This window comes from Castanea sativa, chromosome 1 (genome assembly GCF_040712315.1).
Source record: "Castanea sativa cultivar Marrone di Chiusa Pesio chromosome 1, ASM4071231v1".
Taxonomy (NCBI): domain Eukaryota; kingdom Viridiplantae; phylum Streptophyta; class Magnoliopsida; order Fagales; family Fagaceae; genus Castanea; species Castanea sativa.
This window is the reverse complement of record NC_134013.1, coordinates 58,548,130-58,575,641: the sequence shown is the minus strand read 5'-3', so window position 1 is coordinate 58,575,641 and position 27,512 is coordinate 58,548,130. Positions and strand designations below refer to the sequence as shown.

The 27,512-nt window shown below is 33.4% G+C and overlaps 1 protein-coding gene across 1 annotated transcript; it reads left to right on the top strand.

The window, feature by feature from the left end:
* The first annotated feature begins 4,879 nt into the window (after window positions 1-4,879).
* On the top strand, window positions 4,880-14,558 carry LOC142621764 (bystin). The gene is made up of 11 exons (XM_075795118.1): window positions 4,880-5,343; window positions 5,439-5,565; window positions 5,678-5,729; window positions 6,640-6,967; window positions 7,333-7,412; window positions 8,766-8,813; window positions 10,427-10,573; window positions 12,149-12,221; window positions 12,314-12,389; window positions 13,137-13,227; window positions 14,164-14,558. The coding sequence occupies exons 1-10, from the start codon at window positions 4,963-4,965 to the stop codon at window positions 13,214-13,216; spliced, it is 1,392 nt and encodes a 463-aa protein (XP_075651233.1). The 5' UTR covers window positions 4,880-4,962; the 3' UTR covers window positions 13,217-13,227; window positions 14,164-14,558.
* Window positions 14,559-27,512: the final 12,954 nt, after the last annotated feature.

Sequence of the window (27,512 nt, the reverse complement as noted above, 5' to 3'; positions counted from 1 at the left end):
CGCCTTACTCAACAGATCTTCTATAATTCTGTCTCTAAATCCTTTAGCACGTCCCATGGCCTTTACTGGGCCCGTCCGAGGAGATACTCCTCCTCGGACAAGTCCTCTGCCCCTTGTAGGGTGAACTGGCCTGTGGGTCTCGAAAACTCTGATTGAACAGACTTATACCAACAAACCAGGGCCAAGTCTCAAATGTGCATTTAAGCATTTTTACCCCCCTACAATTATTATATTATTATTATTATTATTAATGCACTCTTTTCCTTAAAAAAAAATACTAATGCACTCCCTCTCACACAAAATGAGTGGCCTACTGGCCATTAAGTTTCATTTTGAAAAATAAAGTATAATAAACATTTATGTCAATTCATTATTTTTATTATTCTAAAAAAAATTATTTTTATTGATGGTGGGAACAGTGTAGCAAATTTCAGGTTTAGCCTAAGTTTTGTTAACACTATCTAACAAAATTGCCAAACGTGTGACAATTTTTTATTAGTAAAACAATGATATTTTTTTTTTTTTGAAAAATAACCCCAGGAGGCAATTTATTTTAAAGTTTGACTTATTTCCAGTACTTTTTTAATTGGACATCTCCTATTATTTTAAATATACAATAGTAAGTAGTAGTGAGTTTTAATCTTTATTTTTTATTTAGTTTGTAGGTAATGTGACAGTTTCTCAATAAAACAAAAATAGATTTTAGTAAAAAAGTATTAGAGGTAAGCCATACATTTTATTTGATAGCTAAAATGTCATAAATATAAATCTTATAAATATCAGGAGGAACAAACTCAATCCAGACTAAAACAGGAAAAAAAAAATATCACTCTCTTAGCTAAAACATGAGCTGTCTTAAAGCACTATTTATTTTTACCCTTTCTTACGACAATAGAAAGGCAAACAACAATGATGAATTAGTTGTTTTAAAATATATTATTTTTAAAATTTGGTTTCTATTTAATTTGGACAAGGAAGTTTATTTAAAGGCTTGAATGTGTATGTAGCTGACCTGGAATGTGGTCCCAAGTCCCTACTCTCAACTGCCCACTATGAAGTTAGGGGAAAGATTGCAAAGAGGATTGGTTACATGTATAAATGAACAACAATATGAAAAATGCACTGGAAGATTATCCAACCGATCCAATTCGGGTTTTGTGTTGTTTTGTTTTGTTTTGATTTTGTATACATGTTTGGGTTGGTTTATAGGGGTATCAATGCAACTCCTGTTGGGTCTTGTGTATTCATTATATAATATGTGTCATGTTACGCCACCTAATAATTTAATTATTGAATTTAAATTTTAAAAACTCTACTAATAGATTTCATGTACTCTATAATCTTAATATGCTTACCTAAATTCGTGTCAATCAAATGTTATTTATCATTCAATCCATCCCATCTTTTATGCATTTTTTTTGTGCATATTTGAAAACTATAAAATCTTGAAGTTTAAATGTTTGATAGATGGTTTTAAATCAAATAGTAAATAACATCAAAATTAAAATGAACTTGTCATGCATTGTAAGAACATAGAAAACATATAATCTAATGTACGATTTTTTAATTTGTAAATTCAATAAAAAAACAGTAATTGAAAGTTATGTAAAGTATAGCTTAATCCTAACTCATAAACTTCCACACACACACACCTGTTTATGTGTGTGTATATATATGTTCTAATTTGATTCTCTTCAAAAGGAGAACCGGACAATTTATTTGAGCCACAAAACTTTTTGTTTTGAACATTGTTTTCTTCTCATGGGTTCGGTGTCATAAAATAAAGTGAGGAATGGGAAATTACAAGCTCACAGAAACTTTAGCCTTAGAATAATCAATGCATATTTGTTCTGCACAATCAATGCTATCAATTCTGTTGCTATCCAAAAAGAAAAAAAAAGTTTCTCAAGATTCATTCGTGCGCCTCTTTCTTACATGTTTTTATCCGGGTCTTAATCATCTTCATTAAAATACAAACATACTACTAATTAAATTAAAAAAAAGCTCTTCTATTTGTTACATTGTCTCCTTCATGCTTCTTAAAGATGGTAAACCCGCTTAGCACTCAGAATAATTACAACCTTTTTTCTTAATCGACTTTAGGAAAGGAATGCAGACTAGTAATAATTTCCACACCGCTGACCAAGTCACTAATCCATTTGGCATTTGAGACAAAGTCCAATGCTATATGGTTGATCTTTCATTGAATTATCTTTATGGCCCACTCCACTAACTCCTTGATTGGAATATTTCATATGCCAACAACTCATAATAGCATAATTTATGTCATTCTCATGCATCCATTCATTGCATGCACGGAAGGAATTGAAAGATTCAACAATACCCATTTAATTGACTTTACCCATGTAATTCAAATAGCATAAAGACCTGCACAGTTAAAGAGCATAACTATTGCATTTAAAACACACTTTTTTTTCTTAACAAATTAGTAAGAGCATTCTTTTTGAGTCCATTCTTTCATTGAATTATCTTTATGGCCCACTCCACTAACTCCTTGATTGGAATATTTCATATGCCAACAACTCATAATAGCATAATTTTTGTCATTCTCATGCATCCATTCATTGCATGCACGGAAGGAATTGAAAGATTCAACAATACCCATTTAATTGACTTTACCCATGTAATTCAAATAGCATAAAGACCTGCACAGTTAGAGAGCATAACTATTGCATTTAAAACACACTTTTTTTTCTTAACAAATTAGTGGGAGCATTCTTTTTGAGTCCATCGTAAGAGCATTCACATTCGCTACTTTAAAACCCATTAAAAAACTAAAATAGAGAATATTGCGAAATGACCCCACATCAAGTCCAGACAATAATATCCCAGAGGCAGAAGAAGAAAAGTCTTGTAAAAGAAATTACTAAAGAGAGAGAGAGAATAATAGTTTGGGTGTGAAAACGTGGGCTTGAAGTTAGCCTGCGCCGCACTTTAATAAATTGGTCACCTTATGATGCATTGTGGTTTACTCGATTTTCATACATATTACAAATATGAAAAATGTTAATAGATGCTCTTAGAATAATGGTTAATAATTCATTTAAAAAAAAATTTTGCGAAAAAAGAAAAAAAATTTAATTTTTTACAGCTTTTTCCATTTCCTATAAAAGTGGTGTCAAAACTTTCCTAAAATGAATTTTTAACTAATGACATAAGGGTACTCATTAGCATGACCCTACAAATATATACTAAATATATTTAATACGTGTTAAATACTAAATATATTTAATATATGCTAAATATCTATTAAATAAATTTAATATATGTAACTAATATTTATAAAATATATATTAGATATAAAATAAATCTTATACATTAATAGGTGGATGCGAGACACCACACTCAGTGCAGTTTTAATATATAACATATATTTAATAATATAAATTACGATTGTGGGTACAAGAATTCCAAGTAAGGTAATTACGTCACGTATCATACCATGGCCGAGAAGGACAATTATTGTGCCGAGGAGGCCACGCTCTCGAATTTTTGGATCACGTCATTAATACGTCATCAAAGGAGGCCTTACTGTGCAGAAAGAGCTTTGGGAAGAGGGGCTAGCACTAATGTGATTGAAGAGCTGGTGGTTGCCACCACATTTAATGCATCCCCCCAAACCTCCTAGTTGCATTTATGTGGAGAAGACCCCTGAACAATGTCATATTGGCTGCCACGACTCACGAAGGGATTGGGAAGGTGGCTGATGAGACGGGCACTCAAGTAGTGGTCTAGATGATCAACAAATGAAGGACCAAGATCGTTTAGGGAGGGCTATATAATGTAAGGAAACCTCCAGGGACAGGGGATCTAGAAAAGGAGAGAGGGGAAAATATTGTAGCACCAAGAACAAGACTTGTAACCCAAAACTCAAAAGAATAAGAGAGATATATAAGACTTAGTCTCCTCGGAATGTGTCAAGAACGATTTACTTTGTGTAAAGTAATTTCATTCTTGTTTTTCTTTTCGCTTGGGCTCACCACTGTTATCTAATTCATTAGAGCCTAGTTTTTCAGTTCACTCTCTATAAATTTATTATATTGGGCTCTTTGGGCCAAGATCCTATTTCTTTGTAGGCTTGGGAACTAAATCCAGTCCTTACAAAGATAAACACGTGTGCACGCACACATACATGTATATATGTAAAAGTGCAGTGTGGTGTGGTTTTGTGTAGTTTTCTTAATATTGAACCACAAACCACACAACACTCTATGCAATGCGGTTTTTTCACCTCCAATTGTGGCGCGGTGTGGCTACTCCATTTTATGGGCGATTTTGTTCAGTTTAGATGCGGTCATGTGGTTCAAATGATTTTCATGAATAACCTTACTAGGAGTTTGAGGGATTTAGGCTACATTTTGGTTAGGGGATAGAAAATAGGAGAAAAGATGGAAGAGTGGAGGAATAGAAAAGATTTAACATTGTATGTGTGTATATATATTTGAAAAACGAGGGTGTCTAATTCAAAGCCTTTTCGAGTATCAGATTATTTCCAAGATTGTGTGAAGTCTCCAGTCTCACATACATAAGGTTATTACAAGAAGAAATCTCTTGGGCTGACCTCAAAATGACAAGAAGTTTCGAGACAGTATCTCATAGAAATCATTATACCTTACAAAGTGACTAAACCAACCAATAGGAGTTCATGTGCCTCTCTCATTCCTTAGGGTATTCACTATTCATTAAAATGACCCAATTTTATTTATAAATTGTAATGATTTCCACATTAATGTCCTAATGGCAAAGCTTTACACATTACGGACCAAAACTATAGTTGGGCCATTGAAATAAAAACATGTCTATGTAGGTTTAGCCCAAGCCCAAGCTCAAGCTCAAGCTCCTTTTCTCAATGAATCTTCTTTTCCTTCTACCCTTTACGCTCGAGTATCAGCCGCTAAAACCTCAAAAACCCCTGCTGCTGCGTTATTGAAGCGAAGGAGAATGGGGAAGAACAATAACAAGAGGGAGCGGCAGCTGAATCCACAGCCTTTCTTATCGGACAATGACAGCCATGCTAAGCGATCCAAATTCAAAGTACCCAAGCCCAAATCGCGCCACCAGTCGGAGAAGGCGGATGAGGAGGAGAACGAGGAGCTTATATCCTCCACCATGAGTTCCAAGATTCTCAAACAAGCTTTGGCTCAGCAGAAAGAGATTCAGGACGAGGCTAACCTCCAAAACCCTAACAGCGCCTTGCTTTTCGCTCAAGAATATGTCACCCCCAAGGGTGCCTCCGCCGCCGATTCTCAGACTGACGACGACGATGACATCGATGGCTTTGACGGCTTCTCCGAAACTCAGAGCCGATTTGGCGCCGATGATGTTAGTCATTCACTCGCTTTACTCAATTTTTTTTTTTTCATTTTCTTTGGTTCTGTTTGGTTACTGAGAATCCGTGGGAAAGTACTATTTTGCAGGAGGAGATTGACGAAGAGGATGAGAGAGTGCTGGAGGCGTTTTTGGCAAAAGATGCAGCTCCCCAACGCACTCTTGCCGATATCATTGTTGAAAAACTCAAGCAGCAAGATCCAATTACTGCTTCAGGTTCACAATTATTTTGGTTTTTTAGCCTCTGAATCTCAGAAATTGCATCAGTTGCTAGTGTTGTTTAATTGTTGTTATCTTTTCGTATTAATTTGAATTTATTCGATTGCAGAAACTCGACCATTGCCTAAATTGGATAGTTCCATCATAGATTTATATAAAGGGTATGTAAGCTCTGCATTTTCTTCTTATAACATTACATTACATGCAATCTTAAAATCTTATATATATGATATGTGCAATGCTAAATTGTATGCCTAAACTTTGTGAGACAACATTGCTTAGAGCCTTGTAGCCAGTGTTGTTAAAAGCGCTGAGCGCACTTAAGCGCAAAGCCCTCTTGGACCCTAGGCGCAAAGCACAAAGCGCAAGCGCGCGCCAGATCGATGTGATCATGTGAAGCGCAAATTAAATTTTTGTTTAATAAATTAAAAAAAAAATATTAATGATCAATACAACAATCAAGTGATCAATTAATCATATAAATTACAATAAAACATTTTATATAATTCTATTGTGCTTTACAAAATATATGCAACCATGATGTTTGATGGCCATGATTACAAAACATGGTTGAATCAAAACAGAAGTATAGAACCAAGAAGGCAAAGGCTAAAAAAGTACTAGAATGTTAAGTAATGTTATCTTTGTGAGTGTCTGATTTAGTGTTTGTTTGTGTGGTTGTGGTTAAAAGTTCAAAAACATCTAAAGAGATAGGCTTAGGTATATGGTAGCACACCACACTATTAGTTTTTATATATCAAATCAATGGCTTATATCAAACATATTTAGATCTAATGGCTAAAAGTCAAATCAGGATTTTTTTTTTTTAAAAATTTACAAAAAGCTCAAAAAAGCACACTTTTGTGAGGGCACTTTGCTTAGAGGGAAAAAGCCCCAAGGGCTCTGTGCTTTGCGCTTAAGCGCGCTTTTAACAACACTGCTTGTAGCTTAGTGGCATTGCATGGTCTTCTTGTTCGAATTCCACACCCCAATTGTTGTAACATTTGAATTATCAAAAAATAATAAAAGGTGACAACTTTATTGATCGTGGGTATAAATATAACATTGCAGAGTTGGCAAGCTTCTTAGTACTTACACAGCAGGCAAATTCCCCAAAGCATTCAAGCACATCCCAGCAATGAAACTTTGGGAGGATGTCCTTTATCTAACTGAACCTGATAAATGGTCACCGAATGCAATGTATCAAGCCACAAGAATTTTCGCTTCCAATTTGGGTGTGAAGAAGGCCGAACGCTTCTACAGACTAGTGTTGCTCCCGCGAGTGAGAGATGATATTCGAAAGAATAAACGGCTTCATTTTGCTTTATATCAATCTTTGAAGAAGTCACTCTACAAACCTGCTGCATTCTTCAAAGGAGTACTGTTCCCTCTATGTGAGGTATATGATCTTCAACATAATTTGGGGGATTTTTTCTGTCCTCCCTACCCAAAATTTTGCTGAATTTTCTGTTATCTGTGCTTCAATATTCACAATGTATTGTTAAAGTTTGAACTTCTAATCTACAAAGACTAGGTGCTTGCAAATTATTTCTTTTGGTATTTGTCTCTTTTACTAAAACTTGATTCTTTAGTTTGTTTGCTGATCTCTGTGCTATTTAGTGATATCTGTGTCCTCTACTGAAACTTGATTCTTCAGTTTTCTTACTAAGTGATGGGACCAAAACTTTTGATCACTTTTGTTTTCCTGTCTTGGTACATAGGTTGCCTTTTAATTTAAAATATATATTTGTCCTTGATGTACAGTCGGGGACGTGCAACCTCAGGGAAGCTGTCATTATCGGAAGCATTTTACAGAAGGTCTCCATTCCTCCGCTTCATTCAAGGTATGGCTAGTGGAGATCAATAGACATAAAATATTAATGCATGGATTGATAAAGTGTGGCTACACTTCCTGTATTTTTTACATTTCCTCGGAGATATTTTTTATTCTTTTTGTTTTTGTTGTTTTTGGGGGGAAGGGGTTTGTCCTGGATCTGAAGATTCAGGATAAGTTTTATTGTGTTGCTTGCAAAGATGAGGGGCAAATATTCTCTGCACAATCTGATTAAAAGATTTTACTGCTCTTTTTTTGTTTTTTTTTTTTGTTTCGTCCCCTCCCCAAAGTCATTGATAAAAATGGAAACATGTTTTGGATTCTTCCCCCTCTCCCCTCTCAAAATACAATAACCTTACTGTAATAAAAATCTTCCCTAACTGGGCTGTGGTGAAAATTGAAAGTCTCACCCCATTTGAGCCCAAAAAAGGTGAGACTTTCATTATTCCATTATTAAAAGAGGTTGGACCTTGATGTGATGATGAGTGCTCTGTGCCTAAGTGATGTTGAGTCTAGGAGTTAGGCTGTCCAAAAATAGGGGTAAGGCTGCTTACCAATTTCCTTTTGCAGAACCCGCAAAAGTGGGAGTCTTGTCCATTAGGTATGACCTTTTTTATTCTCTTCTTAAAATGAATTGAGTACACATGGTACTATCTTTTTATTTAATAAAAGTACCCTGAAGATGACATTCATTGCACTTTTGACTAATCAGAATAAGAAATATACTCGGCATTTGATGAATATTTTTTTAAAAGCTTTAAATCAATGTGTTGTTTTCAGAAACTAAAAAAACCATTATGTTAAGATACTGTGCAAGATTTCAGAAGAAAATGTGCCTTATTATTATTATTATTATTATTATTATCTTGATGATTTTTTAAAATTATCAATAAGTGGAGCTCATAATTCTTTTGTCTCCTTTGATCATGAAGTAGTCTTTTCTCAATAAAATTTCTTATATATATATATATATGTGTGTGTGTGTGTGTATGATCAATAAGTGGAACTCTATGGCAAGCACTTGTATTGCTTTGCTGACATGAGGGCCTTATTTAGGATCCTTGCCAGTATTGTGGACAATTAATTCGTATTTGTTTAAAAATTATTATATCTTTGTTTTTGATTATGAATAGTCCTTTGGAACATGAACTTTTCAATTTATAGTTAATTTGTGGTTTTTTCCTGCCTTTGATCCTTTTTTTTTTTTTTTTGTATCTGTAGATACTAATACACTTGAATACGTGTTCTAGTGAATGTTGTACATTGTTGCATGCCTGAGTGGTTCTTGAAATTAATTTAGATGAATATTTTAACCTATTACATGTGGGGTATTTCTAACTGAAATTTCTGATTGTATTTGCAGTGTTGCATTATTGAAACTTGCAGAGATGAATTATTGTGGTACAACAAGGTAGTGAATGTTGTAATTTGCTCACTTAAAAAGATTGTGGAAGTGTATGAAGATTAATAGCTTGTGCCATGTGTTTGTGTGCATATATTTTTATTGAATGGCTTCTGGATACTCAAGTGCTTGAGTGTTTATGATTTGGTTTGAGAATTATGAGGAACTGTGGAAGTTGGGTGCATAATGCTTTGGGTTTATTTGGTTTCTTTCATAGGGATTTGTAGATCATCTAGTATAATGGCTTGTGCCACTGTGTGCATCATGTATTGGTTTTGATTTTATTTATTTTCTGGCCCAGATGGATGTCTAGATTGTCAACTTTGCTTTGGTATTTCTTCCTTTTTCTATGCTTTTTGTGTAAGGGCTTTGTAGTATAGGATGCAAGTAGTGATTTGTTGCTTAGCAAAGAGGGAAGCTCAAAAGCTCCACTTGTTTGGGGGGCTATGGCACTTTGTCTGAGCATTGAAGTGAAATTTGATATAATGCTTGTTATAATTTAAGAAATTTAAGTTTTCTGGGAGGGCACAAACCTTAACTTTAAGGTGAGAAGTTAGACCTAAATGTGAACTTAAGGTTTGGGGTTGAACCTAATATGGATTGATAGTCAACTTTGTTCAGAACTAATTAATTTAAGTAATGTCACGGTCTGATGCCTTTACTCTATTTGGGGCTTACAGGGTAACGCCTTCGGAGATTATTGATTTATTCTTTGTTGGATTTCAGGTTTGTTTGGATGTCATAGTAATTTGGGGTTAATAGGGTGATACCTGTGAAGGTCATTGATGTGTTTCTATGATGGAAAGTTTTGTTTGGTTGTCATAGTAATGATTCAGCATGTAATTTTACTCCTTTTTGTATGATGTGGACTTTATGAAGGGAGAGGAAAATAAGACCTTTTTATTTTGAATGAGTGGATGCTTGAGTTTGACTGCATCCAATTTTTTTTTTTTACAGATTTTTTAGATCCGATAATTTTGTATGTATTCTCTAGATGTGCCTGTTGTATACATCCTGTATTTAGGTGTTTCTTTTTGCCTAATGAAGTTTCATTTTACTCATAAAAGGAAAATGTAATATTAGGTCAATATGTGGACAAATAGATAAAACCCTCTGTTTTTGGTGTGTCATTTAGAAATGGCACAAAAAAATAGACTGTGCCATTACTTAGAGGAGATTTACCTTATATGCAAAAGCTGCTGAATTAAAGGCTCCATCAGATAAATGCCTGTATGTAATCATAGTCATTGACTTTCTAATTTGACATTTTTCAAATTAGAATCATAGAGATTAGTATACATGAATAATCCTCGGTGATGTCCTAATTTTAAATTTCTTCATAAAATTATTGATGTTAGTGTATATTACTCATTGAAAGGGAGAGAGATTTGGTTGGTATTGCTGAGATTCTCATAATGCTTCGAGATTAGTATTCATGTTTATTCATGATTGACTGTTTTGATTCTTTACTTTGGGTATGGTTTATAGAGTCAATCAATTGTTGATTTAATGAAATCTCATATAATAGCAATGATTTATTATTATTATTTCTTTTACAACCTCTCCTCCTGCCAAATGCTTTGGAAACTGCTTGACAAAGTTTCCTTGGTAAACCATTGCAGCTTTTTTATAAAACTTCTTTTGGAGAAGAAGTATGCTTTGCCATATCGTGTACTTGATGCAACTGTTGCTCATTTCATGAGATTCCTTGAAGATAGCAGGATGATGCCTGTAATATGGCATCAGTCACTCCTTGCATTTGTGCAAAGGTTAGTAACTTTTATTAAAGAGTACCTTGTCTTGCCTGATTGGGTGTTGAGAAGAAAATTTCTCCTTGTTAGGATAATATGTTTTATGGAAAGTTCATTTGGTTCACTTACAATATGTTTTTTTGGAGGGAAGGATGGAGAGGGGTAAAAGGGAAAAATGGATTCATCATCTGTTTGATTTAATGAGAATTTTGAATTTAATAATGGGGTAGGGACTAGGGACTCTTGCTCAAATGGCATTTCTCCGCCCTCAATAATGGGGTGCATATCTAATTTACTGATAAAAAAAAGAACGAAAGGGAGGGGGAGTTTGATTCTTTCTTGATAGAAATCTTAATATGTTACCTCTTCTTTCTCTCCCTCTATATTTTTTTCCCCTCCTTGTTGGCTTTAGAGTTGGCAAATGATCTGGTTTGGACAGAGTTGATATGTATAGGCACAGAAAAAAATGAATAATGTTGCAGAAGCACAGAGAATTAAACCTAAGGCTAAAGTTACGGGCCTTGCAGCATCAGGCTAAACCTAATACGTGCCCATTATATTTAGTTAGCTTGTTAGTATTAAACTATTTATATTTGACTTCTCTTTTAAGTTTTGTCAGTGAGGGCATTCCTGTTGTTTCCTTATTGCTGGATGCGGGCCAGGGGTCAACTTATTTACTTATAATTTGTAGTGTCTTAATTACAACTCTATCCTCGTTGAACAAGGAAGAGTTAATGGCTGCAAATACTAAATACGAACTGATCAACTTTTACCAAAGTTCAATTCATGAAATATTTGAGTTTTTTTTTGTGAGTTCTTTGAGGGGTATTGTGCTGCTCTCTTCTTCTCCCATATTAGATTCTGTTCATCAAGGCACAATCAGGTGCATCCACTAGCTGCTTCTGTTTACCTCCATCAGATCTTACACTTTCTAATCTCAAAATTCTAATTCATCCTTCCATCATTCAGCAACCCTGTTGCAGAATGGCCTATATCAGTGTTCTCTGCTAGGAAGCACAGACACTTCATTTGGGGTGCTGTACCCATGTTGTACCCGCTGTGTCATGTTATAATTTTTTCAAGAATTGGTCTTGTCAATGTGCTGTACATGTACTCGTATCCGTGTCCGCGCTTCCTAGGTTCTCTGATTCCCAGACAAACAAGATTTGATCCCTTGAGTTAACCCCAAATGAATTTCTTCTTCATAGCTTTAAATCCCTGTGTCTTCAGGAACAGTGTTTCTTTGCCTGAAAGAACTAGTCTATTTTAGCTTTAGCTAGGGTTGAGCCCTATACATTTACTATCCCTGGCCCTAAACCACTAGTTTCAATTTCAAACCTATGCCTACCATATAAGCATCTTTTGACAAGTTCTAAATCTTTATACATCAAACTCACGCCTCATCTTAATTGAACAGAAGAAAAATGTAACTATGTGGGTTGTTAACCAGTATGTAAATAGTAAATTTCTCTCTTATCTAAATGTGACTACTGGATTTTAAGCTATTGTGTGCTATTCTAAATGTAACTCATGGTATAAATTGATACACTATTTCATTTCCTTTTATATCCTGTTATGTGAAATTCTTTGCAGGTATAAAAATGAACTCCGAAAGGAGGATAAAGATAACCTCAGAAATCTACTTGAAAAGCAAAGGCACAAACTAGTAAGGACATTGTCCCTGAAATAGCTGCTTCTATGAACCTATCAATTTAATTTAGTGTCAATATATGATTTCTATGCTCTCTTCAAATGTAGGTTACTCCTGAAGTCCTCCGGGAGCTAAATAATAGTCGCAACCGTGGTGAAAAGGAGGATGATCTTATGTTAATATATATCCTTTTCTTTTTCCCCTAATTTTTACATAAAATTTGAGTTTTATTTAATAATTCTTTATTTTTTTCTTATAAAAAAATTATTATTTTTAGTATGTGCACAGTCCACATTCTCTCAATTGAAAAAGAAGAAAAACTTCTCATTGATTTTTGTTATGCTGTTGGCTATTTGTTGTGTTTTTCCTGTTTGTTAATGCATATTTTGTGGAATATTTCAAATGGGTATCATATCTTTGGAAGGTTTTTTTTGATTAATTCCATCTTCGTTTTTGATGTAGAAATAGGGCTTCAATTAAGTTATTTCTAAGTTCTATGGGATAGAAACCATATACCATAGGTAATGTGCTAATAAATTACTATTTTTAACTTCTGTTTCTGATTTTCACTTTCTAAGGTTCTAGACTATAGAATTTTTAAGTTTTGACCTTGAGCAGATCAATGTTTTAATATATAATTTGCCTTCCGCCTTGTAGCTCAACTAGCAACTTTTGGTGCAAGTATTGAATTATCAAAGAAATATATAATCAGCCTTGTAACTTATTGAAGCTAGAAAATTGACACAGCACATTTGCCTTGTATAAATGTACTGCTCTAACAATGCATTGAGGCAGTAACTAATTATGAAATTAATTTGGTTGGTTGAAGGTTTTTTTTTTTTTTTTTTTCATTAGACATAAAAAAAAAGCTTTCCTCTCTCCATTAGATTCCTTGAATAGATAAATTCTTGTTTCCTTGACTTTCCATACCCTCTCCTATTTCTGTGATCAATAGAACTATTGAAGAAGATAGGTTTGATGTTCCAGAGGTGCCTATGGAGGAAGATTGATTGATGGCCTGGTATGATAATTCACACCGAGATTTGTTATATTATTCTCACTACCCATGAGACTGGATTAGTCCATCATGTGTAAACTATTGAATCTTACATCCATAATAAATATTTGTAGGATTTATTTTTCACTGCATCCACATTGGATTACAAGGTCTCCTCAAGCCTATCATGCACACCCATTTATACAATAGATTGTTATGTCCCTCAATAAATTTGTGGGGTTTATTTTTTAATAATTCAACTTGCATTACAAGCTTTCTCCATACCTCCATATAATTGGATACGAGGAGCTACATCATCCATATGACTTTCAAAATTACATAATGGTTCATTTGGATAGAAATATATAAAAGGGAATTTGCATTTTAATTTTTTGTTTAAATGACTTGAATAAAATATGAGAGGGTCCCCTGCCCTCTATTGATGAAATTTATGTATGGATTTGAGGTTAATGTGTATTGGAAATGGTCTGAGATGTAATGTAAAATGTCATCTCAAATCCATAACATCATAAATGTTTCAGCTAGAGTAAAATCTCCAAAACTCAAATTATCTTCTTTTGTTAAATTCATATCAAACACTTTATGTAACATTTGCAATTGCTCTTCAAAACCCATGATTTCAAATCACAGAATCCATGCAGAACCTAAAAGAAATGTAGGGTTCTATATCTTGTAGTTTTGATAAGCTTAAAAATTTGTCAATTATCACTCAAATTATTATGCATGAGCATGACAAGTGTAAGGTGAATGTAATTTTCATTGGCTTGGAGAGACTCAACCCTGAAAAACAGATGTTCTTGAGTGGTCAGGTCAAAGAACAGTAGCTTTGAACGTGGTTTAAATTGATCATGCCTATATGTATATTTTTTTTGTCTGAGGATATCGTGCTTGTTTTGGAGCAAATGCTCATTGGATGATTGTAGGCTGGTTTCTTTTCAGGGCATTGACATGGGTTCCCAAAGAAGTTACTACTCTATATGTTTGGTAGAGGGAAATGCAGTCTCATGCTTTTTGATGTCTGGCTCGCTGGGAGATATGCAATCTCATGCTCTTGGATGTCTGGCAGTCATATGAGTGATAGTTGCAAAGCGGATACCATTCATGTTCAAAAGAAGATGATGGTTTTAGTGTTAGCACATTGCTATGGCACTGGTAATGGGAGTTTCATGAAGAAATGATATAATCTTATAGGAATTATTGTGTAACGGTTTTTGTGTTTGTAGAATCACATTATACATTGGATAAATGTATTTTCAGATGCCAAATTTGGGTAAAAGCAATATTTTTTTTTCATTCATACCTTATAATTATTTGTCTGAGCGCTTGACGAAAAAGTTGTCAAATTTGCTTATGTTATGGGCATGCATCTGTGATTCTGTATGCTTTCAAAAGAGCAAGAAAGGCCTTGGTTGTGGTAGCTTAACTCAAATACCTATCTACTTGAAATAAGGTATAGATGACAAAATTCGACCTCAATAAGCGAGTGTTGGGAGGAGGCAATTTTCAGAATAGCAGTGTGAGGGAGGGCAATATAGTAAGTTAACACACATGTGAAAGGTAATAACAAAATAACATCTCGAGTTTTAGAAACTCGAGTTCCATTTTAAAACTCGAGTCTCGAACACTCGTTTTGTACTTGATGACGTGGCTAGCAAATTCTAGAAAATGCCACATAGATCTCAAGTCTGAAAGACTCGAGTTCTAGCAAATCAAAGTTGAGTCTTGTAGACTCGATTTCCACAGACAGACCAACGCCAAAGAGAGCCCAGAGAGAAACCCAGTAGAATACGAAGAAGAGAGAAACCCAGTTGCCCGAACCTAGGAAGAAGATGAAGCTCGAACCTAGGAAGAACGGAACGAAGAAGAAAAGAAGAAACCCAGTATGAAGATGATGAAGAAAAGAAGAAGCCCAGGACGGAGATGATGAAGAAAAGAAGAAACCCAGGAACGGAAGATGATGAAGAAAAGAAGAAGAAACCCAGAACGATCTGACGACAGGAAGAACGATTTGACGACGAAGGAGGAACGATCTGACGACGAAGAACAGATTGAACGATTGGAGCTTCGATTGGATTTGCACGAAGTCTGACTGAGAAGAAATGTGAGGAAGAGGAAGAAGTGGAAGAAGACGAAGTTGAAAGGGAAAAATGGTAGAACTCGAGTATCTAAAACTCGAGTTCTACGTGAAAGGCAAAAATTGTGGAACTTGAGTTTCTAAAACTCAATTTCTACGTGGAATTTTTTCCACCTCAGCTTTTACCTCTTGAGTCTCGAGTTTTAAAAACTCGCGTTCAACCTTGAACTCGAGTTTTTAAAACTCGAGATGCTAGTTTCCCACTTTTTTTCATAACAGGACAACTAACAATATTCTTAGAAAATTAATGTCAAATAGAAAAAAAATTCGTGTTGGGAGTAGTCTTTCTTTTTAATGCGAGAAGTAACTTGCATATTACCTTGGCAATCGAATGGCATGAGAGAGAGAGATGTGTTTGATATTTCCTCAAAAGAGACGTTGGGATTAGAATTGTGTGTAGTGTGACACTTTATTGATTTATAAAAAATTGATGTTACAACACACTTACGGAGGGTTTAAATTTATGAATTCAAGGATTTACATCAAATTCTTAAAAAAATTGAACTCATCTTCTATATATATGAAATAAAAGGTAGCATTTGACTTGTGTCTAGTGCTTTGGAGTGCTAGAGTCCAAAAAATGATCACATATTAAAATTGTGTCTCGTCCAATACTCAAGTGCCTTAAACAGAAAACTTACCCATTTAATATTATGTACAAATGATGTTTTTTTTTTTTAAACATTTCATAAAGCTCTTTTGCCATACGGTAGTAAGAGACACTAAAGTTATCTACATTGTCTTATTCGTTTCATGCAAGCATGACACATTGATTTTGTTGTGAATGAGAGTGAAGAAACACAAGCTTCTTCTCTCCCAAAAGGCTTTTTTTTTTTTTTAAATTAAAAAAAAAACCATTTGTACATAATATTAATGGGCAGACTTTTTGTCTAATGTACTAGAACACTAGATGAGACACAATTTTGACACATAATCATTTTAGGGCTTCTTACATTAATTTTGCTGCAAATAGGAGTGAAGAAATGTAGAAGCTTCTTCACTCCCAAAATGTTAGTATTTAAGAAAGAAAAAAAAAAAACTGCAATGACAATTTCAATATCTATCTTTTGATATTTAACAAATTTCATTATAAAATATGCAGATTAATAAAAAATTTCTCAATAAATCCAAATCCTAGATATATCTATCTCTTTCTCATTAAAGACATAGAGAGGGTTTGGATAGCAATTATTTTTCCTGCGTTTACTTTTTGCGTTTTGCTTTTTTTTTTTTTTTTTTTTTTTTTCTTCGTTTGCTGCTGCGGTGGGGGACAAATGCACTGTGCGCGTACTGTGCGCGCACTGTTCATGTACTTTTTTAGCAATTTTTTATTAAAAATAGGTCCCGCAACACTATTCACACATTTAAAAATTATTTTGCTACAGTATTTTCAGTTTTCAGTTTTCAGCAATAAGTTCTATCCAAACGGACCCATAGTATAAGAATTTTTCTTACACTTCATTTGGAAAGAGTGAAAGAAGAGAGAAAAGAAGAAAGTGATGCATTATTTCTGTTTGGTTGATAGAAGAGAAGAGAGTTAAAGTTCAAAAGGAAGGAAAATATATCATTCCGTGCTCACATCTTCCATCCAATTTGGGTGGAAATGGAAAGAAACTCCACTAAAGAATTGCAGCCACATTTGTTAACTTTAAATGTCTCAAAAAGTTACATTATTTTGCCTAGGAATTTTATTACTTTCTTTACTTTTATATATCATGGTTAAAATTATATATATATATAAATATATAAAATTTCTTTCCATTTTTCTTCCTTGGTTAAACCAAACATAAGAAAGAGAACTATATGGGCCACAGCTATTGGTTTGCATCGAGCTCAAGACACGTTTCCTAAAACAGGTCCTTCTCGCCCTGCTTACTAACATAGCACCTAGCCCATTTCCTAGATGGGCTTGGCCCAAACTCACAGCCTGACCGAGCATCACCTATTATGTCGAGATCAAGAGATAATGCTTTGGGGGAATCTGCCAGTCGAGCATCAATTGGCACTTGGTGCAAGTTCCAAGAGAGTCATATTTGTCACGAGTAACGGGTCCCATCTAGTCAGGAATATGGTTTAGAGGGACCCATCATCATGGGAAACACTACATTCATCATGACAATCCCACTAAGGGAAGTTTATAAATAAAAACCGATGGGTGAAAGAGAGGGGGTTGGAAAAATTAGGGGAGAGAAACACGATAGTGAGGAAAAATACTCCCAAGGGAGAAAGAAGTCCATTCTGGATTTTACAGAAAAGGGTCAGATACATTGTGATGTTCTCGAGAAACGTAGGGATTTGAGAAATAAAGCGAGATAAAGAAAAACTTTCATTAGTCTTCTATAAAAACTACATTTCCATCTTTGGGGCATCCCATTGTTGGATATTCTTGACCCATAATACAAGTAAATTGGGTAGCTCAGCCCAAAACCTTCTTTCCATTGGATTGAGCCACCACAAGAACATATTCTTCTCTTTTATTTTCTCATTCCCTCCTTATTTGCAATATATAGGAGGAAATTTTTTTTCCCTTTCTTTATCATCTCCTTTCCTTACTCTCCCCCAATTATAAATATGCACAATGTTAAACCTAATTCCCTAGTGAGAAGTGACAACTCAAGAAAGAACCAAAAACTAATATATTTAGGAAAAAGTTAATTGATGCCTTAAGGGTATTAGTTTATAAAATATTTTTAGAAACTTTTTATGTGAAAAGAAAAGAATAATTAATTTTTTGACAACTTTTTATATTTCTCATAAAAGTAGTATAAAACCATTCCTAAAATTGTCCATTAACAAATGTCTTAAGTGTACTCGTTTACCAGACCCATATATTTATATTAAGCCTTAGTGGTAGAGTTGTTGTGTAAGTCGGCTAACATTGTCAATGGTGAATCCTTCGAAAAAAAAAAAAAAAAAAGAGAGAGAAAATTCTAACCTAATTTAAGCCAAACAAAGGGCCACATCAACCTGTCATATTTAGAATGTGATGTTCCATCAAAAAATTGCGGTGGCAATTGTCGGTTAAACATCACAAATTAAGATTAAAAATATAATCTTAGTGTGGTGGGCCTTTTTCGCAACTGCAGGCTGGGCTGCCTCTTGCCACGCTATGACCCAATGGTTTTGGGTAGGAGAGTCAGGACTGGCTTGATTGCAACACACCCCAAGCCAATTTGTGCACAAACTAGAGCCCCTTTGCTGAAACCTTGGTCACATGCACATGGTAGAGGAAACTGTTACAAAAAAGTGATGGCAGGCAAGTATAGTATAGCAATGATAAAATGAATATGTTTACTGTTAGCTAGAAAATAGAAAATACTAAGTGATGAGCTTAATAAAGGAAGAAGCAATGCAGTAATATAAATGCAACATAAATAAGATGATAACAATAAAGAAATGAGAGCAAACTAATGTTTAATCAATAAAATAAAGGGAAGAATGGTCAGTCTGCCATGCTTGATTTTCCTACAGAGTAAAGTTCAGGAAGGAAACCACTCTTCAATGTGGGCAATCTTACAGGAGGATCCTGCCACGAAAATTACCCATTTGAGAAAATGGGCCTAAATGACTTATCCTCAAATCTTTTAATCCTTACTAGAGAGTAGGTTTTTAGAGGGAGAGAAGGGAATAGCCTATTGGTGCATGCCCACTATCATAGTCTTGTTTTGCTCTCTGTTTTTTTTTTTTCTCTAATTCCTTTCTTTTTCTTTCTAAGTTTTCTGTTCTTTCATTCCCTTTCTTACTTTCTTTTCTCTCCATCTTCTTCTGCTCAGTGGTTATGTTGTTGTCCCACTGTGCACAACTGAGGCCCCTTTTATACTATATGTTGTGACTGGATTTTTACTATTTTACCTCTTAACTGCTTTTGTCTTGGTGTGAGTGTCCTTCCTAGTCCATCTACTGGTCTGTCGGCTGCCTAGCCATCACCACTTACCTGTGCTAGCTGTGCTACCACCATTTACCTGTGTTAGCCGTGCCACAGCCCATTCCAGAAAAAGAATCTTATTTTGTTTGTTTGCTTACTGTGGCATTCCCATCCGGATAAGGGTGGACATTCTCTCTCACTATCCCTCATGGCATGTACCTAGTGATTCCAACTCATCTTTCCCTCTTTTGGGGTATATGTCATCCTAGCAGGACATTTCCCTTAAAAGAGTTTGAGCAGGAACCCCAGAATTGGCTTTCTCCTTTTCTCCACTACCAGACCGTATCATTTTTTACCTCTAACTTATGACCCACCACTCCTGTATTGGCTGGGTATAAGCTAGAGGTGCTTGAGCCTTATGCATGCTCCACTTCCATGTGTGTTCATGGCTTGCCTGCTGTTCATGTGTTAGTCATGACCTGAAAGCTCGTTTGCACATTCTACTGCTCGTTCTTGACCTTTTGTGGTGTGAATTAGTCTCTGGGATTTCATTCTTTATGTCTTACTTCTTTCCTAGGCAGGGCGTTGCTTGATTGCGGGCTTTTCCTTTTCTAATCCATCCCTCACTCTTTTTGCAAGTCGGTTAGTAGTTCTGCCGTGCCATTATGTTATTCCTGCCATGCTATTATTTGACTCGTGCTTGCTGGGCCCCTTTTGGGCCTGCTGTATGATTTCCTTTTGCTCAATTATAGTAGCCCAATATCATCTTGATACTCATGCTGTTTTGGGCTCCCTTGGCCTGTTTCATCGCTTCCGGGCTTCCTTGGCCCATGTCATTCTTTTGGGCATCCTTTGCCCATTCCAATTCTTCATTCCCATGGGCTTTTGCTAAGTCTGTTGGGTTTCCCCGGCTCAAATTACCATATCCTTTACCTTCGGGGTTTATGGGCTTTTCCACCAACCCCTTACTTACTTAATTCTTTACTTTGGGCCTCTTTGGCCCATTCTTGCTTGCTTTCTATTTCTCATAGTGCCCATGAGTTTACTACTTCTTTCTCTGGGCTCCTTTGGGCCCGCTTGCTTTCTTTGAGGCTCTTGTGCTGTTTTTTAGGCCTATGGTCTATTATTTTGCCATTTTGGCTTAATAGTTTTCTTCTCAATTTACTAACTCCCTTTCTCCTATATTGTTGGGCTTCTTCCTGTTATTGGGCTTCCTCCAAAGTGGGCATCAACACTTAGCAATAAAAGGTCACAAAAATAAAAATCACAAGCATAAACAGGAAAGACAAAACCTATTGGTCCTATTTTTTTTTTTGGTTGAAAAAACCTATGAATTAAATTCAAGGGTGGTCTTATGCCACTTAGGTCATGGCCTAAGGCCCCTTATTAAAGAAAGGCTCCCAAATGTGAGGACAGTAATTTATTTATTTATTTATTTTTATTTAAAAAAATGTGAGTTATGTATTTTTCTTCCACTTCCAATAAGCCCCAAAAAAATAATGGACTAATAAAAATTCAACCCAATCATCATTAGTTTTTTTTTTTTTTTTTTTAATTATTGTTAAGCTAATGAGTTATATTAAATTTTAAAAGTTTATGATATAGAATGTTAACTAAATATTAGTTAAGTAATACCTAATTTTTCGCTTCAAACCTCAAACTGTATCGAGTGAATCAAACTTGATCACAATTCCAATTAAAAAAAAAAAAAATTAGAATCTCTAATTCATCAAGCTCTTTTAGACGAGTTTAACAGCTTAACCTACCTCATATCTGTCACGTATATATGTCATTACACCCGTAGTTTCCTCCTCTTTTTAAGCTCAAACTCAATGATTTTCATGTGACTGACACTTCCTTCCTGGGATTCCTCACACAAAAAAAGCCATAAAGAAAAAGCTATATAGCTTCTCATTTGTCTATCTCATCCAGCACATTTCCTCGTATCTTTCTCTGACAACAAAATATTCCTAGTGAACAGAAACAATAATGACTTCAATGCCACTCATTTTCTTGTCCATTTTCCTTCATCTTGTCATTCTGATCCATAGTTCACCATTGGCACCTGCATTATATGTGCTTGGAGATTCCATGTTTGACAGTGGCAATAACAATATTTTGCCCACCTTGGCTAAGGCAGATTATCTTCCTTATGGTGTGAACTTTGTCAAAGGTGCTACAGGAAGATTCACCAATGGCAGAACTGTTGCAGATTTTATAGGTATTAATTCTACATTGTTTAAGATATATTTGTGATATAGATTTATTGTTTATGTTGTAATGGCCAAAGAGGCCAAAGGATAATAATGTAGACTCAGTTAAGGTTAACCCTATCCCCTATAACACACTAGAGAATATAGTAGAGGTTCCTGTTCTTTCTTGCTTTGGCTCTTACTTAATCTTTACAATATTCTTTTTTATACTTTCTCTTTTAGGTTTCAACATGGTATGCATGAGAACATATTCAACAGTTACTAACAACATTAATAAAAAATATAACTCATACTATTATTATCAATGCTCAAAGTATTTCAATTCTTATGTTCTTTCATTTCTGACCCTTGTAGCTGAATTTCTTGGGCTACCATATTCTCCACCATACATCAGTATACGGGGATCAACACCAGTTACGGGTTTTAACTATGCGTCGGGGTCTTGTGGCATTCTTCCTGAAACTGGAGACCGATTTGTAAGAACTCATTGTGCACTCTTCTTTGTTTTCCTCTTTAGTGTCACTTAAAAATTTAGCAGCCCTTATACTTATTCAAGAATAGAAAATAATAAAATATAATACGGTTTTGTCATTGCAAAGGTATTTAATCTGTTTTGTTTGTGTCTTCAAATTAACCCATATTAGATAGACTTTAGGAATGTATAATTACCCCGAATTTAAAAGGCGTGTTACTGAGACAGGTAAAGCTCATTGTAACCTCATGGTGTGTTTTAATTTGCTTATATTATGTTATAGATTTGATAGAAAATTGTTTAAAAATAAATAAATTGTGTCCTGACCTGACAATTTGTGAAGGAGAATAAATTATTACTAAAAATTGAGATCTTTTTCTATTATCAATTTTTTTATATACTTTTTAAAGGTTGCAATAATGTTTTATTTTATTTTATTTTCTCTTGATTAGAAATCTTGCTTCCTCTTCTTTCTTTCTTTTTTCCTTTTTTTTAAAAATATATATATTTATTATGGTTTTTCTTATATGGGTTATGAACTATAATAAACATTGATAAATATCCTTTTTTTTTTATTAATGAAATTTGACATGTAATAAAAATAATAATTTATTAAATATATCAATAAGAAAATTTCCCAAAAGAAAAACAAAAGACAAAAGTCCAATTATATTATAAGTTAAGTAAGGATGGGGTTGTAGTTTTCTAGTTAAGGTTTTGTTTTTGTTTTTTTTTCTTGGGGCGAGGGGTGGATCAGCCTTTGATTGTACAGACCGAGAAAAAGTGAAAAACACGGTTCTGCGGTCAATTTTTTAATTTCTTCTACACCAAACACATGAACAAATCACATGCTTGTCAAATAAAACCCGTCAAACTAATAGTAATCAAAGATCAACATACGTCGGTAGAGTTACAAATATGAAATCTCACAATATAAAAGCAATAGGGGAAAAATATATATAAAAGAAAAAAGAGAGAGAGAGCTTGCAGGACCAAAGAAAACCCATAAAATTAAAATTCATAAATAAACCAAATAGAACTCATTACAAATACAATAGGAAGGAGGGAAAAAAAGAAAAAGAAAAAGATAATAGAAATGGCACAACAAACCTAAAGAAAATATATCCTAAACTCAATATGAATCAATCCTACACCCCATGCTAATCCAAGTGATTCATTATGTAAAAAATCGCAATCAACTCAAACTGATTAACATTTACCTGACTTAATTTGATTCAATTTCACCAAATTTTCACTTTGACTTAAATTCTACCTACCGATATTTTTCCCCCACCTCAATCCAAAAGGCACGAGTCACAATTGAGACCAACTTACAATGGTGTGGTGATCTTTGTTAGAGATTTATTTGACATATTAGCCCAGATCTAAGCTCATTTTACTTTGTGTACAAATAGGAAATTCGGCTTGCACATATAGAAGGATTGAGCTTGGGCCTATGATATTGGGCTAATATATCTCTAAAAACATATTAGCCCAATAGTATATGCCCAAGCCCATCCTAATTTGCATACAAATAGGAGACTTGGTTTGCACACATAAAAAAATTGAACTTGAACCTATACTATTGGACTAATATATCTTTAGCAATTTTGAAAGAGTTACCGAGGTTAGAGAACTGAGAGAGGGACAAGTTGGGGGCGCTAGGATATAGGAAGCTGATTCCTTCACGGTTTAGTTGGTCTCAATTGAAATTTTTTTGACACCTAGATTAAACGAAAACCAAAGATTTTGAAAACTTGAAATTGAAGCCAATAACCAAGGGTGCAAAACTAAACATAACCAAAACTCTGGTCAGTTTCGGACGCAGTCAATTAGGTCTTGCAGATTTTCAACAACTATGGAAATATGGTATATAGACTTGCAGGTTATACGGAAAAATTCAAATTTAGACCCTAAACAATTTATGTAGCAGAATCAACGGATTTATTGCACAACTTACGACGTAATCCAATAAACATCACACACAATTTAAATCAACCACGCCAAATCACAGAGAGATGCTATGTTCACAATATTTTTACAATATTTTCACAACAAATCACAGGTGGTTAATTGTTATTGGTTCAAATTTGAACCTAACATGAAGATTACTTTTTTGCCTCAACAATAACAACCAGTAACAACCTACCATTTAGGATTTGTTGTAAAAATGTTGTGAAAATGTTGTATACATATCATTTCTCATAAAGAAAAGAGGCGCGCACACGCACACATCGATATCTATATATATAATAATAGGTAAAACTGAGAGAAAATCCAATTAGATTTTAAATTGGAATTCAAATAGAGTCTAATTTTGCACTATATGTCTCATTTAATCTAAATTTTAAATATTTGTTCCAATTGAGTTGATTCAGTGTAAAAATTAGATTTCAATTAGAGTTTAATTTTTTGCCACGTGTCTCCTCTAATTTAAGTTTTTTAATTTTTGTGTTAAATGAGTCAATTTAGTGTAAAAAACGAAGAGTCCAATATAAATAAACCATAAAAAACCTAATCATATAGCTAAAAACAATTTAAATTTATAAGTCATCTATATAATAATAATAATAATAATAATAATAATAATAATAATGGGTAAAGCTGAGAGAAAATCTAATTAGATTTCAAATTGGAATTCAATTAAAGTCTAATTTTGCACCACGTGTCCTATCTAATCTAAGTTCTTAAATTTTTGTGCCAAGTGAGTTAATTCAATGTAAAATTTGGATTTCAATTAGAGTTTAATTTTGCCACATGTGTCCCAACTACTTTAAGTTTTTTAATTTTTGTACCAAATGAGCTAATTTAATGTAAAAAACGAAGAGTCTAATATAAATAAACCATAAAAAAAAATATATAATTTTTAAATAATTTTATATCTATGAGCATTTTTTTTGTTTGTAGAATTAAAAACAATTCAAGTTTATAAGTCATCTATAATAATAATAATAATAATAATAATAATAATAATAATAATAATAGGTAAAGCTAAGAGAAAATCCAATTAGATTTCAAATTCGAATTAAATTAGAGTCTAATTTTTTGCCATGTGTCCCATCTAATCTAAGATTTTAAATTTTTGTGCCAAGTGAGTTAATTCAATGTAAAAATTGGATTTCAATTAGAGTTTAATTTTGTGCCATATGTCCCATCTAATCTAAGTTTTTTAATTTTTGTGTCAAATGAGTTAATTTAGTGTAAAAAAACGAGAAGTCTAATATAAGTAAAGCATAAAAAATATAAATTTTGAATGATTTTATATTTATGAGTCTTTTTTTGTATAACTAAAAACAATTCAAGTTTATAAGTCATATATATATATATATGTGTGTGTGTGTATATATATATATTAATAGCCAATGCTAAGAGAAAATTCAATTAAATTCTAAACTGGAATCTAATTTTGCGCCACGTGTCTCATCTACTTTTTAAATTTGTGTTTCAAGTGAATTATTAGGTGCAAAAATTAAATAGTCTAAATTCAATTAAATTCTAAATTGAATTTTAATTGGAGTTCAATTTTGCGCATATGTTCCATCTAATTTTTTAATTTTTGTGGCAAGTAAATTATTGAATACAAAAACAGAAAAGTCTAGATCTAATTAGATTTTAAATTATATATATATATATATGTAATTGCGATTTTTTTTAAATGTATCCGTGCATATGCATGGGGTTACACACTTGTTTATGCAATATACCATGACTATGTAATATATATATTTTAACCAAAGTTTAGAGAAAATTCAATTAGAATCAAAATTGGATTTTGCTTTTGTTAGCTTTCCATACAAATTAAATTGTTTAGATTTTTTTTTTTTTTTGGGAACTAATGAGCATATTTTTTATATAGATTCTATTCAGATATTTTGTGTATGAATATATAGAACGTAACAAATTGTAATTGTGCTGAACGATTCCATACACCTATCCTCTTTCAATTTAGGAGATTATATTTGACTAGTTTATTATTTTAGTTTGTGTTGTATTTAGTAGAATTTCGTAGATAATAATTATGAATTGATATTGTCTATGTAGTATCCAATAATGATTTTCAAAATCATATATGTAATAGCAATGTAACAAGAAACTTGACATAATCAATATCATAAAAAATGTAAGGAACAACTATTTAGTACCTCCAAATGTCATGGTCAAACTATGTGTTATATCTTTAATAACCCAAGCTAACATCAACAACACAACTACAATTCATCATTCCCGTGCATAAGCACGGGTTACATACTAGTATATATTAATAGGCAAAACTTAGAGAAAGTCCCATAAGAATTTCAAATTAAAGTCCAATTTTGCGTCATTGTTTTAAATTATTTATTTTTAGAGAGAGTTTTATTTTTTAATTTTGGAATCAAATGTCAAATCATATCATAAATATTCATCTAAGTGAGTTATTGAGTATAAAAAACCAAAGAATCTAGAATAAATGAATCGTAAAAAAAAAAAGTGCTTTACAATAACAAAAATTAAAAAGTAATAAATAAATAAATATAAACAATTTACATTTTATGCATAATAATATTCGAACAAGACTTTTAAAAGAGTTAACAAAATATAAGAATGACTATTAATAGTATTTAAATTATATATATAGGAATTATATTATGCATCTTTTTATATATCTTTAAGTGCATTTATGGATATGCATCAAATTAGAAGCTAATTTGGTAATAATGTGGAAAATCAATTAATGAAGAACTTTCTCAATGGAAAAATTATTCCTAGGATCAATTCTTAAAAATTTACAAAAACTAATAGTCTAGTCACATGATCTTTGTACAACTAGACCCTCTATAGAAAAATGCTTCGTTTGCTGTCCTACTGCAATAGTTACAGACCCTCTAGAATCTTCCTAAGTGAATATTCTCCTCCACAAACCATAAGCTCTGCCACTTCAAGAAGTCCTTTAAGATCTAAGGCAACATTTAACACACTAGAACAAACACTATGATTTCAAGAATGGTTTAAAAAGTGTATAGGAACACAATGGGTTTCTTTGTTTTCGAAACGAAGTACAATGATGAATTCACTGTTTAAGCATAGGAAGAAGGCTTTGAGATCTGAAATTTTTAGCATTGGTATGGTATGGTAGATTTTCTTCTCTCTGAAGTTATAATAAGGTACTTTATATAGTTGCACAATGAAGGTTAAAATTGAGCAAGAATCCTTTTTCTAGCAAAATTTGAAATTAAAAATTTGACGATTTTGTTTGAATGAACGCTGGAGAAATCTCTCTCACGTTAATTCATTTGGCCATACGACACTCATTTCAAATTTAAATTAGGTCAAATTTGTGTCCATTTTAATGTTCCAAATGTCTAATTTCCAATGAAACAAGTTTTATTCAGAAATTAATTATGGTGTACAAGATTTGAGTGAAAGATCACCAACTCATTGTATTTGAACAGATCAAAACCTCGTTATTTTGAGTAGCTTCTAAGTTCTAACCCTAACTCAACCATAACACAGTTCTATTGACACAACCATTATTTTAAAAATAAACAAAGAAGAAGAAGATGAAGAAGAAGTGAAATGAAAAATACATAAGCTCATTGCTTTATCATATGGTGGTGGTTGTTTGCA

Coding starts and splice junctions, on each gene's coding strand:
- LOC142621764 (XM_075795118.1), top strand. CDS start 4,963: ATGGGGAAGAACAATAACAAGAGGGAGCGGCAGCTGAATCCACAGCCT. Junction 5,730..6,639: donor ATCATAGATTTATATAAAGG/GTATGTAAGCTC, acceptor ATAACATTGCAG/AGTTGGCAAGCTTCTTAGTA. Junction 7,413..8,765: donor ATTCCTCCGCTTCATTCAAG/GTATGGCTAGTG, acceptor TTGTATTTGCAG/TGTTGCATTATTGAAACTTG.